Source organism: Neovison vison, chromosome 5 (genome assembly GCF_020171115.1).
Source record: "Neovison vison isolate M4711 chromosome 5, ASM_NN_V1, whole genome shotgun sequence".
Lineage (NCBI taxonomy): Eukaryota > Metazoa > Chordata > Mammalia > Carnivora > Mustelidae > Neogale > Neogale vison.
This window is the reverse complement of record NC_058095.1, coordinates 57686370-57702941: the sequence shown is the minus strand read 5'-3', so window position 1 is coordinate 57702941 and position 16572 is coordinate 57686370. Positions and strand designations below refer to the sequence as shown.

Genomic DNA, 16572 nt, shown 5'->3' with positions numbered 1-16572 from the left:
TCCCCACCCCACCCCCAATTCTGTTTTTCGGTTTTTGTGTCTCCCCTCTCCCCACCCCGGGGGCGGAAAACTGATGCCGGAGAGTTTCTACAGCAGCAAAGTTGTACAATTCAGAAATAGAACGGATCTCTCTCTCTCTCTCCACACCCCCCTCCTTTATTGAAGCCTCATTTCTGACCCAACAGTATTCACCAGTGCCGGTTTTGTCAGACTTCTTTCAGGACTTGAAACCCCATTAAAAAGCCAGAAGCTGGACCCTTGGTTAATTCAAAGCTCTTCCATTTCACCTAACCCTGACGCTAACAAAACACACACAAAAATGTTGATACACTTTTTTGGAGCAGGACTCAATTATTTTAAAATAATGACTGAACTCTCCTTTGTAATCTGTAGATAGTAATTAATTTAAATCACATCACTCTTTTGCTAACACAAATACGCCGTTCAAAAGGGGAGGGATTTTTTTTTCCCTCCCCAACCCATGAAAAACAAACAGAGCGTGCTGGACTGAGATACTGGTCGGGTGCTGAACCGGTCCCAAACTGCTTTGCTACCTCCCAAGGGATTTGTGGTTGGGGAGCTGGAACTTCCCGGGAACTGGACCGGGGTTCCCAATTGCGCGCCCAGCTGCAGCCCTGGGAAGGGGATGGGGAGGTAGGGCGGGGAGGGTAAGGCGGAGGTGGATCCTAGGGTCCCGCCAAACTGAGGGTAAGGCAACGCATGTTTGCATTTGAGTCCGGAGTCCGGGGGACCAGTCGACAAGTTTTCTGAAAAACCCTCTGCCCCGAAGCATCTCTCATGCTTCCCGGCTTCGCAGAGCGCACGGCGCGCAATGCCGAGCGTCAAGGCCAGCGCCAAGCCAGCGGGTGAATCCGCTCTCAGCCCTCCCCGGTCCCTGACGTCCCGGACCGCGCCTCCCACGGGCCGCGCCGCATCCACGCGGCAGGCGGTCCTCGGGCGCGGCAGCCGCGGGTGCTCCCTGGTACCCGCGGCCGCGAGGCCCTCGCAGTCGCCGCCACCCGCCGCCCGCGTCCCCGCGGCGCCCCCCACTCACCCACGCACTCGTTGGCTTCGCGGGCCGTGGCGCGCTGCCAGGGCCGGTCGTAGTGGAACGGCTTGCAGCGGTCGCACTCCGGGCCGGCCGTGTTGTGCCTGCAGTCGCACACCAGGCTGTCGTCGCGGTCGCGCACGCAGCGGGCGGCGTGGCCGTTGCACTTGCAGCGGCCGCCCACCTGCAGGTCGGACACGGCATAGAAGTAGGAGTCGCGCGCCAGCTCCGAGTCGTCCTCGTTCTCGTCACCGAACGTGTGCAGGCGGCTGAAGGCCACGCGGATGTCCGTGGCCGTGACCCAGTCCTGCAGCACCGGCGAATTGTCGAAGTCGTGCGCGGAGGGCCGCCCGTCCAGCGTGCTGAAGGCGATGAGGCCGCCCGAGAGCGGGCGCATGTCGGTGTGCGAGTCGGTGCAGACGGCCTCCTGCTCGTTCTGCTTGGTGATGGGCGCACGGTGCGGCCGGTTGTACATCTTGCGGCACTGGGTGGAGTAGAACTGGAAGGGCACCCACGTGCGCCCGTAGTCCATGGACTTGTAGATGGCCATGGACTCGGGCCGCGGCGAACAGAACTGCAGGCTCACGTAGGTCACCTCGAACTTCTTGCCGAGCGACAGCGTGAGCGTGACGTTGTGCGGGAACTGCAGGTAGTTCTCGGACTGCCAGCACGTCAGGTTGTGCGGGTTGTTGAGATCCGTGAGGAAGGCGGGCGGGTGCGCCTTCTTGGGGTCGGACGCGTTGCAGAGGTGGCAGGAGCGCAGCCGCTCCTCGCCGCGCTCGCTCACCACGCAGTAGCGCGCCGGGGGCCGGCCGCAGGTGCTGGACACGCGCACGTCCTTGCCGAAGGCCGCGTTGACAAAGTCGGGGATGCAGCGGCGCGGGTGGCCGTTCTCGTCCGAGCAGGGGTCGGGCTGCGCCGCCTGGCCCGAGAACATGCTGAGCCCGGGCCCGCCGCGCACCGCGCCCACCAGGCACGCCACCGCCGCCAGCGCCACCAGCGCCTCCCACACTGCGCGCATCATGCTGCGTCCAGCTTGCCCCGGCCCCGCCGCGCCGAGGAGTCGGTCCGCCCGCCGCAGAAGGCGCCTGCGGAGAGAGGGGAGCTGCGCTCAGCCAGCCCGCCCCGCGCCCTCCACCCACCGGCGGGCGGTGAGCGGGGAGCCCCGGCGGACGCCCGGCTTCCGCGGCACCTACCCCGCGGCCGCCCGCCCGCCCGCCCGCCTCGCCTCGCTCCCCACAGTCCCAGGGGACGGGGGCCGGCGGCGGGAAGGGGGACAGTTGAGTCCCGGGAGGGCCACCACCACCCTCTCCCCGAGCCCGCACCGCCCGCGCCCGTTCTTCCCGGTCGGGCGGCGAGCCGGGGCCGCGGGCGAACGGTCGGCTTCCCCGTCCACCGCCGCCTCCACGCCGCCCAAGGGGGGCATGCCCGCGCCCGCCTTGCCGATCCGCGGCCAGCCCGCCTAGAGCCCCAAGCCCCGGCGCGGGACAGCGCGGAGGGTGGGGGGCCCGCACCGCCCCGCGCCCCTTCCTCCCGCAGCCCGGGGTCCCCCCCTCCCCACCGCCCCGGCCGGCCCAGAGCGCGTCCCCGCCGCGGAGTCCGCGCTCGGGACTTTACCTCTGGCGAGGGCAAAAGAGAAAGAAAAGTTTGCCCGGCCCCGGCCGGGAGCCCGCGCGCCGGACGCCGGAGAGCCTCTCGCTCGCGGCCAGCAGGCGCGTCCCGCCTCAGCGCGGGCTTGCCAGCTCCATGCCCGGCGCGGCCGCCGCTGCCCCAGCCCCGGCCCCGGCCGCCGCCTCGCTCGCCGGAGTGACGACGCGGCCGCCCGGCTCCCGCCGCTCCCGCCGCGGTCGGAGTGCCGCCCAGCCCGCGCCCGGGGCGCACACACACTCACGCTGGCTGGCGCGCACTCACACACACGCACGCACGCCCCCGAAGCCTCCGCCGCAGCCGCCGCCGCCGCTGCTCGCGCCGGGAGTGGGGGGCGGAGGGGAGCGCGGGGGCGGGGGGCGGGGCCGCCGGGCGGGGCGCCGGCCAATAACGTCGGCGAGCAGCGGCCCGCTCGCGAGCGAAGTTTTAACCCCGGGAAAGAAGAAAAGTTAAAGGGAAGCGGCCCGGGGCGCGGAGCGAGCGGGTGCGCGAGCGGCTGGGAACCGGGGAGCCCGAGGAAGGGCGTCAGAGACAAAGAGAAAGCGAGCAGAGCGCCCGGGGAAACCCCGGAGAGGGGGCTGGGCCCGGCGAGCACCCCCACGGAGGGAGGGGGGCACCCAGCCGGGGACTGTCAGCCTCGTCCCGGTCCCGCGCCGCCCGGGCAGCCCCGCAGGTTTCCGCCGGCCCCAAGCCCCGGGGGAGCGCGCGGGCGGGGCGGGGGAGGGGAAGACGTGCTCCCTCCTGGTCCCGGCCAAACACATCTGTGTTTGTTTTCTTTGCTGCGCCGAGGTCGGGCCTTCCTCCAGCCCGGCCTGATGGCCCCGGTGGCACCGCGCGCAGGGCCGTGCTCCCGTGGGCAGACAGCCGAGAATCCGGAGGAAGAGGGGTAGGGGGTGGGGAGGTAACCTCTGCCGGCTCACCCCTTCTTCCTAAAGCCCACCGAGGCGGGAGAGAAGGGGCTGCTACCCTGCCCCCCGCCACACACACACCGGTTGTCACCCTGCGGTGGGCCTGTGTACCGGGAAGGCGACTCCCTGCGTCCCAGGGATGCTGTGGTGGACTGGAGCCCGGGCCAACGCCCCCTTCCAGACTCGTCTTCCGGCCTCAGGCCGGGGGCGGGGGGGGGGGGGTGTCGCCCAGGCCTCCCCAGTTCCCCTGAGGCAGGCTTGTATGTTCAAGGGTGCTCAGCCCCGCACTAGCTCACGCGAGCCTCACTACAGCTTTGCAAAATTGATATTAACTCCATTTCGCAGATGAGGAAACTGAGGTCAAGAAGCTTGCCCAACATCTCCCAGCTAGTAAACATGGGTCAAATCTGGCAATAGAAACCAGGGAGGGCTCCTTCTTCTCTTTCTTGTCAAGTGGATAGCAATCCTACCCAATTACAGGCTCCCCAGCCATCCTGGGGACCACCCAAGTTTTCCTTCTTGTCTCACTCTAGGCCACCTTAACAAAAGGACAGAGGACGGTGACAGCATCCTTCGACTATCCTGCAGAGCCGCCAAAGCGCTTTGGGGGAAGAATACACTGGGCTGGGAGTTTGAAACTCAATCCCTGTTGGTTTGTTACTTTTAGATGAGTGATCCAGTCATAAATCTGGACTGAAAGCCCAGGGTTCTGGTTCTGGCCCAAGAGCTGACTATTAGCTCCATCAACTGTCTCCTTTTGTATTACTGGCATTCTCCTAAACTGTGAGAATCCAAGAAGGGGGCCTCAGGGCTCTCTTGGCCCCAGCTCTGTCTCCTTGGAAAACCGCCTTCCCCAGCCTCCCTGAGAGACGGCCACCCAAGCCAGCTTGGGTGTGCACCACAGCCCAAGGAAATAAACGCATTCCCTTGCACGATAGACAGCCCGAATTCATCTCCTGCCCTCAGGAAAGGTTTTAGCTTTGCCTTCTCTGTGCCATTTACCACTCCCTACCCTGTTTATTTCTGCCGTGTGGCAGAGAGGATTCTCGGTGACTTACGAGGCTACTTAGACCCTGGCAAAATAGCATAAATTAGACAGTGAGGTGAGAGATGGAGGAAAAGTTTAACTCTTGTGGGCTGGGTGACTGGAGGGCCAGGTGGAAAGCCCAGAGTGTGTGGCCTTGGCACAGTGTCAAATCTCTCTGTGCTCTGCTTTCCTCGTTTGTCAAAAGGGGACAGTAACATCCATCTCATCGGATTACGAGCACCACATGAGTCAGCATATACGAAGACTGTGGCTTATAATATGTGGACACACAAATTGAATTATATAATGTACACAAAGAAGGTATATATGTAAATGCTCATAAGGCCAGGCACACAAAAAAGTGGATACAGCCGTGTTCGTTGTGACTCTCAGGTTGCCAGATCTTTATAGATATTTAAAATAAGTTAGGGGGCGCCTGGGTGGTTCACTTGGTTAAGTGTCTGCCTTTGGCTCAGGTCATGATCTCAATCAAGCTTCTCCCCCCTATCCTCCCAGGCCAGCTCTCTGCTCAGCAGGGAGTCTGCTTCTCCCTCTCCCTCTCCCTCTAAGCTCTCTCTCACTCTCATTCAAATACATAAATAAAATGGTTTTTAATTTTTAAAAAAATAAAATAATCCAAAGAAGACCATTTAATTACATGCAAAGACGTTCATGACATATTACAAAAGCAGGGGAAGCAAACTACAAAACATTATGCCCCCCCTCAAAAAAACCCACTATGCACAGTATAAGCTCATTTTTATTTTTTTTTAAAGTACGCATAAAACATGACAACGATAGTGAGAGTACGGGTGTTTTTTTTACTGCTTTTTGCTGGGGCGCTCTCAGTTTTGTATGGTAGAGAAAGGAGAGGGAAGAGAAGCAAGAAAAACCAGGAGGACGGGAAATGGAAATAAAGCAAAAATGGTCCCTAGAATGCCTTAGTCACCTCCTATGGGTAGGTCTATTCGTCCCTCAGCTTTCCTGCGGCCCAAATGAAAAGGAAACCATGCCAGTTACACGATTCCCAATGTCCATGAAATGGAAACAGACCGATTACTCAAGAGAATTACAACTATTCTCGGTACTAAGATGAGACAGGAATATCTCCTGGGATGGGGGGGGCAGCCATAAAGGGATCACAGTATTAAGTACTGAGCCTGCATGCCCCAAGAACATCCCCATGGCAGTGACAGCAGCAAGCTCTGTGGGACAGGTTCTGCGTGACAGCTCGTGCTAGAAGCAGGTGGCATCACACAAAAACACAAGTCAGGGAAAGCCAGTCTGGCCAGGACAGGTCTGAAAGAGGCAAGTCAGGGTGTCCAGCTCACTGCCCACCCCAGTGGGGTCTATTTTGGGGGTTCTACTGGGCTGGCTTTCAGGGCACGCTCCAAGCCTTCCTCCTACTGTGTCATTTCTGTCTGCAGAGAATTTTTTTTTTTAATGTTTTATTTCTTAAGGACCCTCTACACCCAACATGGGGCTCGAACTCACGACCCCACGATCTCCTGGAGGTTTGGAATATTCTGACATGGTAGAACGCATCTACCTCCATTCAAAACCCACCTCCCTGCCACTAATACAGTTCAGACAATTCTACTTCACATGGTAGAGACCCAGACCAAGACCAGCCTCTTGCAAGTTTTGCAGTCAACCCTCTATCATCTTTTATCGGTTTTATCGGTGAGGCAAAAATGTTTCCAGTTCCTTCTGTGAGTTCTCACAGGACAGTCTTCTGGCCACTGGGCAGCCTCTCCCAACACCCTTTTGTTTGTCAGTGTCCCTCCCTAAAGCATACTGCCCTCTGAGGGGACAAATGAAAAAAACAGATGTCCATGTGTTGTGAGAGCTTCTCAAAGCGGTGCTTATAAATACACACCCGAAAAGGCATGTCAGGCACAAGCAGGAGTTCAAAACACAACAGTGCCGCTCTTGGATGAGAAAGCGAATTCCCAGGTGTTTCTTCAAGCAATGCGTCCGGCGGAGGTGGGGCACCATTCTTGACACCCAGCCTTACCAGGGAAGCCTGAGCATCATGCTAGGAAGAGGAGAATGTGGTCCTTTCAAGAAAATCTAGAAGGAGCCAGAGGAGGAGCGGGAGGAAAGCCAGAAGACTCGGGGGCCCTAGAAGCCAACGGGGAAGTTTTAAGAAAGGCTGGGTGGTGAGCGGTGTCGCTGCCTTCAAGGTCAAGATAAGATCTGAAACAAGTCCTTTGGATTTGAACAACAAGGAAGTCACCAGCGACCTTGGCCAGCAATGACAGAGGAGGGGTGGAGACAGACGCCAGACTTCCACGGGTCCTGAAAGTAGGACAGGAAGCATAGAGGGCACTCACAAAGTGTGGAAACAAGGGGTAAGAAAGAGATAGGTGATTGGAAGGAATGGAAGGAAAAAGGTTGGAGGCAGACAGAGCTGGCCTTGTAGAACTGGCGGTCACGTGCCAAAGAGCCTCTTGTCCCAGTGGAACAGGAAGTGGCAGCATCTTCTGACAGCGGGGGAGCAGGTGGGAGCATTGGAGGTTCAAGGACAAGGGAAAGCTTGATTGGGGTCATATGGACGAGAGGCTGATGCTTGCTGGCCAGAACTCGAACTCCTGCTGAGGTTCCATCTATGGGAAAGCAAGCCTCCACCGTCAAAGTCACAGCCTCCCCACCACCCCTGCAGTGCTCAGCAGCCCCCTTGTAGACCTAGAGAAAGCAGGACCACTGGATTAATCCAGAGTTGCAGCTTTCTTCCAGGAGGAAGGACGGAAGGGGCCGAGGGCTGCTGCCGGGATGAACCCTAGAAGCCAAGCTAAAGAGAGAAGACGTGAAGACAAGACATGGAGAGAACGGGAAACTGAGCCCAGGGTTTCTAGAACTGTGCGGTCCAGTCCAGTAGCTATTTCAACATGGACTCGAATGAATTAAAATGAAATAAAATTTAAGGGTTCCTCTGTGAACCCTCCTTTGGATGGAGGCGATAACGAACATTTCAATTATCCCAGAAAGTTCTATTGGACAGAGCAGCTGGTCTAGAAGATTCAGGAAGACAGGTGTGGTGAGTAGCGGAGGAGATCGTGGTCTCAAACTGGAGTCCACAGGGAAGATTCCAGAAAGGCAACAGCTCGGGTGATGATGAGGGCTGCTGAGGACAAGAGGGGGCTCCCTGCTGGGAGGCAGAGGTGAAGGGGACCAGGTGTAAGGAGGTCCAGGTGCCTGACGAGCTGTCCCCCTGGGTCTTAAAGGCACACAGGACCAGCCTCAAGACTTGGGGCTGGTGTCCTCAAAGGAAAGGAGAGTGACCACGATTGTAGGGTGTGGGGTGGGGATTCGGAGGAAGAGATGGGAAGGCCCTAAAGGAGGAGGGTATTGTTTCTTTGATGAAGACAGAAGGAGTTTTGGGGGTTGAGGAGGACAGCCCCTGCCCTTCCCCAGTCCTGGGCGTGGGGGAGTGTGGTCTGGAGAGCAGTCCCACAGAAGAGGCCTGTGGTGTGAGTGAGGGTGGGCTGGAATGGGGCACGAGTGGGAAGGCAGGTCGAGGGAACGCTCCGGGAACACCAGGAGGACGCTGGGGAGGGCAAGGCCCAGCGATGGGGGGCAAAGGGCGTCACAGGCTAATGGTTTGGGAGGAAGGGCTCAGAAGAAATGAGATAACCCAGAGCCTTCCTCGTGGGCATGCTCGAGGGTCCTACTTTCTAAATCAAACATTTATTTAACACTTACTGTGTGCCAAACTGTCTTCCAAGCATTCCACCGATGGCTAGTTCAGAATATTCGTAACACCTGACAGGACAGGCGTAGATAGACTCCTCTTTGAGGAGGAGGAAACTGAGTTCCAGGGAAGTAGATGCAGAGACCAGGGACTTGAACTAACGTGATGCAGTGCCAGGGTCGGGAGCTCTCGGTCACCGCTCACCGGCGGGATGGACTTGGCTGGCGCTAAGCTTTCGGCACCCATGGGCCTCTACCACGGCTGGACGGAGGAAAGTGTTTCGAGGTGCTACCAGCAGGACGAGTGGAGACCTGTCTCTGTGTGTCTGGTCCCCTTACGAGAGCAGACATCAAACCAGTGGGTCCCCGGGACTCCCGACAGAGGCTGGCCACTGCAGCGGCAAAGGAATGGAAGATTCTGGAGTCTGATGCAGGCATCTGGCCTCCCCACAAGGGTCAGGGTGGCCTGCTTTGGATAGTATTTCTCTAAGAAACAGGAAGAACGGGACGCAGACAAACCGTGATTCCCAGTCCCCTCGAGCTGACCTTGTGTGACCTTGAGTGAGGCACTCTGCCCATCTCACGGTGAAACAGGGGGCATCACATTTACGGTAAAGGCGTGTGAGACTGATTTAAAAGATGGGTGGGAGAAGAAAGAAGCTTGACCCATGAATGATTGTTTAGGGGTTTTTATTTGCACTTTGGGTTTTTTATTCTCAAAATCCCCAGATCTGGTTCCCAGATCCCTGACCCCAGAAGAACGAGGGGCATCCCCTCGGTTCTAGGATTCAAGGGCCCAGCTCACCTGACAGGACTCACGGAGGATTGCTCAAGGTGATTCCATTCCCTCGGCAGGATTTCAGGAGCTGGGACTGTGTGGGGAAAGGTTTTGGAGCATGGAAGAGGCTTGAATCGTGTGGAGGGTTTCTGGAGGTTTACGAACCCTCAGAGCTGTGGACGGCCCTCATCTCCAGATTGGGCCTCCCCAGTTGCTGGCTTCTCCGCCGCCGGCCAAGGATTCAGGACTTGGGCACAGAAGCCCACAGAAACCCCAAATCCACCAAATCCTTTAATCTACCAGAGCTCTTTGAAGGGGTGAAAAATGCCTGTGGATTGGGGAAACCAGCCCCATGTAATTTATTTTCATTTCCAAAAACCTTTTGACAAGGTCCCACCCTGAAAACTATTAAAGAAAATGCTTCACCATGGGGGGAAGCATTGTCAGGAGGGAAGGAAACAAAGAGTTCAGAGAAAGGGATGGTCCGCTGGGTGGAGAAAGTTGGGGGGGGGACTCTGAGCCCAGAGTTGGAGCTCTGAATCAGGGCATCCTCGCAGGGAAACCTCAAAGTGCAGAGGCGATCTCAAGAGACAGTATACATGGGCAGGGGGACACAGACAGGGTTAGCATACAGTGACGGATTTGGGGGAGAAATAGCCTGGAAAACTATTATAGGGCTAACGGTTCTCAGTTGCATTTGAAAAATGTTATCTTAGGACCCAGATATGGGCTGTTTCCTGAACATTGTTTCTCCAAAGAGGTGCTGTTCACATTTTGGGCAAGAAAATTCTTCACTGGGCAGAACAGTCCTCTGCCACGACAGTCATTAACATCCTTGACCCTTGTCTGTTAAACACCAGTAGGGTCCCTCCCCAACCCCCGGTCCTTGCATTTATACATCCTCATAGAAGAGCCTCCTGGTCCTCCACCCCATTCTGATCTACCTGAATTTTTAGCCTAATGTGCCACTAACCACCTCCCCACCAAACACACAAAAAGAAAAAAAATCTAAAATTCTCAGAAAGAGAAATGGAAATGAAACAGGAGGCATTTGTGTTTAGAATTTTCTGGAGAGGTCTAGTCATCGTTAGGTCCAAATGCTTGTGGAAGTGGAGATGGCCTGGGCAAGAGTAACTTGATGGTGTGTAAGTGCTGGGAAAATAAAATAGGGGACAGGATGGAGAGTGCCAGGAGGGAAGGTGCGTCTCTCACCTAAGGCACCGGGGTGAAACGGGGGTTGCCTCTCTAAGAAGGATCTAGCAGAGCAGAGTTAAGTGAGGAAGGGAGCCGTGGGGATATGGAGGTTGGGGAAGGGGAAGAAACGTGCTTCTAGGCACTGAAGACAGCAAGTGCAAAGGTCCTGAGACACAGCTTGACTTGCCAAGGAACAGGAAGGAGGCCAGCTTGGTGGGGGCTTGAGGAGTGAGATGGAGACTCATAGAAGAGGAGGTCACAGAGGTGAGCACAGGCCAAGGGACACAGACTTTGATAAGGAATCTGAACACTTTGGGATCTACCGTGGGTACCTGTAGCTCTTAATACCACATTGTTGCCCTGACCAATCCATGAGCTTCTCGAGGGAGGAATCAGGTCTTCTCCCTCTGACTCCCCAGTGTTTCACACCCTGCCAGGCATAGAATAGGAACGCACTACAAATTCACAATGAAGTCATTAAAAACCGCAGAATTACAGACAACCGGTGATGGTGACCAGCTATAGCAGGCAGGAAAATGCCCCCACCCCCAAGGAGAAAATTCACGTCTTCCTCCCTGGAACCTGTGAATGTGGCTTTATGGGGCAAGACATGATCTTTGCTGACATGACTCTGTTGGAGACCACAAGATAGGAGGATCACTGTGGGTTATCTGGGTGCATCCGAAATACCACATCAAGTGTCCTTCTAAGAGAGAGGCAGGGGAGCGCTGACAAGATGAAAGAGAAGGCCACGTGAAGACACAGACACAAGACAAGAAGGCCAGCGGCCACCAGCGGCCCCTAGAAGCTGAAAGACACAAGGGACCAGATCTCCACTGGAGCCTCTGTGGGAAGCACGGCCCTTGATTTCAATCCAGAGATGCTGCTTTCCAACTTCTGGCAAATTCTAGAGCTGCCTGAATTCAAAGGGTCCCCTTTCACATCCTAAAAGATGGCCTTAGGGGTGGGAGAAAGGAGCAGAGCAAGGGACCACTAACCCTCTGGTCCTGAAATGTTCCTGAAGCTTTCTTCTCGGGAGCAGGGACCGCATCTGGCTCTTCATTCCCTCCCACAATGCTGGGTGGAGAATTTTCAGCATCCGCTTGCCAAGGGCTTGCTGTGTGTATGGAGGTGTTGTAAACCCCCTTTTCCAGAAGCCGGGATTTCGGGAACCCCTTTGTGATTCAGTCCAGAAAGAAGGCAACAGTCTCCTGAGCATTTGAGAGAAGCAGAGCCACACTCTCTGGGTTCTCCAGTCCACAGGAAAGCCAGAAGGTCTTTATTTCGAAATGTTTGTCGGCAGAGGTCAGGCATCTTCTGTTGTTCCAGAGCCACAGATCAGGACGGTTTTAAGAATGGGAGATCCCGAGACACTGTTACTCTATGACGTCACAGCTGATGGTGGCATCTATTCCAGCCACCACTGAGGGATGTGGGACAGGTCCCACTCAAATTCCCGAGGGCGCTGCGGTGCTGGAGAAGAGGAAGAAGAGCCTTCCAGAATGTCCATTTTTTGCTCTCCCACTTAGTGAAGAAGCGGACCCTGGGAGGCTGAGCAAATTGCCCCAGAGCTAATGTTCCTCAAGATGGCTATGAGCCAACCAAGGAGATGGCAGGTCTCCCGATTAACCGCACGCACTTGGGGAAAACCTGCTATATTGGGTCTGGCTAACTTAAGTGAAAAAAAAAAAAAATCATCACTTTGCCGGAAAAAAAAATGGCTTTTGTGGCAACCAACGACATAGAAATTTTCTCTGCCTAAAGGAGGAAGCTTCTGTTAATTGTAAAAACCAACTATGCATAAGAGCTTATTTCCAACCACCCCCCACCACCAATATCAGTCAAATGAGGTGTGCCCGGTCCACGTGTCTCACAGGGAGAAGGTTAAGGGGACTTCATTCCAAGAGGGGCACAGGATGGAAACAGAAGCAGACCAGTATTGATTGACATTGGGTGAGTGTGCTGATTATCCAACTGTAACAAAGTATACAGGGTGGGGGGAGGGAGGTGACTTCTCTGACACTGATGCTCCCATCAGGCGAAGAGTAACCACCATGCTAGCCCCCCAAATGATGCCAGAAAGGAGACAGAAGCCTGCATGGACATGACCTACCCTGCAGAGCAGCCTCCTAGCCTCTGGCTGAGGTGGGTATCTCTTGGGACATCCAGCTTCCCAGCCCTGCTTTCAGGAAGCTCCTTGAGTGCACAGCAGGACAGTGCTCCCATCATGCCCATCCCCCCCCAATTCTAGCCACACCTCCGTGACAGTGGGTGCTATGGTGCGTCCCTCCCAAATTTACACGTGGAAGCCCTAATCCGCAATGTGATAGCATCAGAGGTGGGGCCCTGAGTGTGGAGCCCTCATGATGACATTAGTGCCCTTAGGAGAGACCTGATGGCCCTCCCGACGGGGTGAGGACACAGCAAGGCAGCATTCATCTATAGACCAGGAAGAGAGCCCTTGCCAGGAGCCAAACTGGCAGGCACCTTGGTATTGGACTTCCCAGCCTCCCGACTGGGAGAAGTAAATGTCTATAGCTCAAGCCAGCCAGCCGGTGGTGTTCCGGGTACAGCACTGGGCAAGCCACTCCACCTCTCTGAGCAGCAATCCGCTCTCCTGGAAAATGTGGACAGTGACATTCTGTCTCCTTCCTGCCTCCCACCGTCCCTCCCTCCCTCCATCTCTTCCATGGATATCAGGAGTCCCAAGCCAACAGGCAAAGGCAAGAGACCCCGAGGTGTCCAAAGCCCTGAACAGATTTATGTTTCATAAAGAAGAAAGTATACAGTACCCACAGGGTCACCCCACTCACTGCCCTGGGCCACCAGAGATCAGGTAGGGGACAGTGACACCAGCACTGCAGAAGACTGGGCTTTGGGGTAATAACACTTTCCGAATTACTAATAAGTCAGTGAGCAGGACTTAGGGAAGACAGGCAGGGGGACAGTAAGGCAGCACCAGCCCCACGACCTCGTGCCCGATGCCTAGCATGGTTTGGCACACGGTGGGCACTCGAGAAATGTCTGCTGAATGGAACAGAGAGGTGGCCCAGCCGAGCCGGCACATAGAACATGTAAGGATCAGGGACTTGCTGATGTCCAGACACATGCCTGGGCTCGAGGCTGGAGGGTCTAATTCGGGTATGCATCCCTGAACATTTGTTTCCCATGAATTCTTTACCCGAGCAAGGAAGACTCCCAACGTAGGTCATGCTGGCCTCACTCTAAAACTCCAATGATCCTTGGCAGCATCAAGATTCCATAATCTGTGACCACCACCCCCCACCTCCCACATATACACACATGTACCATGTCTCCTGGCTCCAGAGCAGAAATCAGCCTGTTTCAGCAGGAGCCCAGGACCCTCTCTGGGCTTGGTGCCCTCACCCTGGGTCCAAGGGACTCAGAAGAGACAGCTGCCTCCTGCCTGGGCCCCCCTCAGCTAAGATCTGATTTTCTCATCATCTGGATAGTCTCAGCAACTCGCAGCAAAGGGATGAACCAGGCTGACCTTTCTGGAGGTTTGTTTAAAGCAGAACAATGTTTGTCTTGTCCAAACACTATGAATTACTCCAGAGAATCCTGCCCAGTTTTACAATCCACAGCTACAAATGGCTTACATAAATAGGGACTCGTCCCCTCCACTGCCCCCCCGCCCCATTTTTAACAGCTTCTCCTCTCCTCCCCCCCACCACTGCCACCTTCTTCCACGCCTTCCCCCCATCCCCCCCAGCCCCCCACCCCACCCCGTCACACCTTCTCTCCTCTGAGCCCCAGCCTGGTGAAGGGCCAGGTGTCAGTGCTCGGGGCCACAACTCACCCCTGGGTTACTGCTGGCATGGGTTCCCTATGGCGGGTGGGCTGCTCTGTCCCTGGTGTGGGCAGGGGTTTGCCTTGCTAAGTGGGGGGCAGGGGGGCCTCTGGGCACATTTGTACTGTGTGTGTGGGGGGGACCTGTGGTGCACAGAGCTAGGTCCAGCTGTGAAAGTGTGTTGGTAAGAAAAGTCCCCTTGGTTTGCGGGGACGATCAACGTCCAACCCATGCCAACCGTCCTCATCTGGTGGGATGTTCAGCTCACCCACAGCTTTTTTCTTCTTTGGCTGCACATTCGGGGGGGGGGGATCCCCAGGTATCTCCTAGCAGTACACCCTCCCCCCTCCACTTCAGGCCTCCTGGGGTAGGAAACAGTAAATGCTGATCAAATATAAAGCACAGAAAACCATCCTGGGAAAGCAGGGTCAGCTGGGGACAGAGCCCAGTTTCCTAAACTATCTCCCTAAATACATTCCCTACACCACTTGTGCCCAAATGCTTTGGGGAGCTTGTTTAAAATCAGATTTCTAGGCCCCTCCCCAGGCCGAGGGAAGCTCTCTCTGGGGGTAGGGCCCCAAAGCCGATGCCAGAGTCTGAGAAATCCCCTCTAGCTCAAGTCCTCTGACTCAACAAGCCAGGTGACCCCAGCAAGCCACTCCAGACTCACCACCCCCATCAGCACAGCGGCCCCAGACTCTCTGAAAGGACCCTTCCCGCTCTTAGACTGTGTGGTTTTAGGGACAGCTGGGTACTTGAGCCCAAAAGCAGCAAGGGTGGGTGGAAGCAGCCCAAGAAAAATTTGGGAGAGTCCTTGAAGCCCCCAGGAGAGGTGCTGGTGAATATGTGGACAGATGCCAGGGGAGTGTGAGGCCAGATTGGTGGCTGGGGGTGGGGGTGGTGTGTGGGATCCTTCTACTAAGGGTCCCCATTGGGAGCCAAATGCGATTTCATCTTTGCTTTGCAGACAGGGAAACTGAGTCCCAAAAGGGAGGAGGGACTTCCACCCAGAAGCTGGTGAAGAGGGACATGATGCCCTCCCCTATGCATTCTGGCACACCCCTCCCGCAATCCCAGAAAAAACCCTTCTCCCCCAGCTGCTTCCCTTGTCACTCTAGCCTCTCAGCCCAGCTGATGTTGGCTGTCAGGGTCATAGTTCCTTCTGGTTCCGCATTTTCCTTTGATGGGAAGATCCCACTGGGGGTCCAGAAGGGTCCAGAGCCAGATCTGCCCCTCGAGCAGGACACACCGGTGAGCCCCAACAGCAGGAAAATCAAGCGCCTGGAGCTTCACCCTGGAGAAAGCCAAGCCAGCCCTCCCCACCCGGAGATCCCACAGCCGGGCTGGGGGCGATGTCGGTTCGCAGTCCGCCGGGTCAGGGCTGCGGTCGCAGCGCACGCACGATCCCGCTTGGCCAGAGGGCGCAGGGCGCTGCCAGCCAAAGGCCCTGGCTTTCAGAGCCCGAAGACCGCTTGTGCCCCACACTGGCGGCGACCTCGGGAGGTCAGAGGATCAAGCCTCTGGAACTCGCTGACGGACCGATAGGCAGCCCGTAGGGTCCGGGCAGGAGTGGCCAGCCAGAGGCCGGAGAGGGCACGGGGTCCCCTCTCCAGGCCCCCGGGAGACGGAGCCCACACCCCTGCGAACCCAGAACCAAACGCCTCCTGGTGAGGGTCGGGATTCCAGGAGAGCGGGCCCTGCTTCTACGATCTGCTCTGCTTGTGCGCTGGAATCCATTGATAATTTGGGAGATCCAGAAGCTTGCTGCGTGACCTCGGGCGCGCTGCGGACGGCTCGGGGCGCCGGCCCTCCTCTTTTGCGAACGGCGGGGCTGGAGACCGATGCTCCCCAAGCCCCAGCTCCAACGTCCGCGCCTTGAATTGGCGGCGTCTCCTTCTAGGTTAGCATTTGATTTTCTAATCAAGCTCTTTGTCCCCTGCGGCCTTAACCCGAGCCCCCCGCTTCCCCGTCTCCCTCGACCCCCGCCTGGGTCTCGCCCTCGCCCGACTTTCCCGTCGAAGGGCCTCGAGTGAGGGATTCCCGGAGCCGAGGCCGAGGCCGGCGGGTCCGCTGCGCGGGCCGGGGCTGTATGGAAATGGCCAGAGAAGCCGGCGGGCGCGGCGGCGATTTATTCTGGGAGTGACAGCCCCTTTGAGCGCTCAGCGAATGGCATTTTCTGTCTGTGAAAGCCTTTCTTCCCACCTCTGTTCAGATTAGCCCGGGGGATGAATGCGCCCATTATCCAGCCCGCTGACCATTCTGAAACGCCAAATTAATTACTAAGCACTGAATCAGGCGCCGGGGCCGGGGCACCGGGAGGTGTGAAAATAGCAAGCGGCTGGAGCTGGGGCAGAGGCGAGGGGCGCAGCGCCGAGAGGCCGGGCGGGGTGGCCCGGGGCGCGGGCGCGGCGGGGCCCGGGGAGGGCTTGGCCGGCGGCCCAGAGCGACCTGCCGGCGCGACCCCGA

General features: G+C 57.0%; 1 protein-coding gene across 3 annotated transcripts in view; it reads right to left on the bottom strand.

The window, feature by feature from the left end:
- Nucleotides 1-2957, bottom strand: part of NTN1 (netrin 1) — a 160669-nt gene extending 157712 nt beyond the window's left edge. For 2 of the 3 annotated variants that reach the window (XM_044249081.1, XM_044249083.1), the window contains exons 1-2: nt 2666-2816; nt 1055-2136 (exon numbers count right to left, since the gene is read on the bottom strand). In XM_044249081.1, the coding sequence (XP_044105016.1) occupies nt 1055-2072 (1018 nt within the window). In that variant the 5' untranslated portion in view covers nt 2073-2136; nt 2666-2816. Of the gene's footprint in view, nt 1-1054; nt 2137-2665; nt 2817-2939 lie in introns of those variants that run through there. The other variant, XM_044249082.1, reaches the window with a different exon arrangement.
- Nucleotides 2958-16572: the final 13615 nt, after the last annotated feature.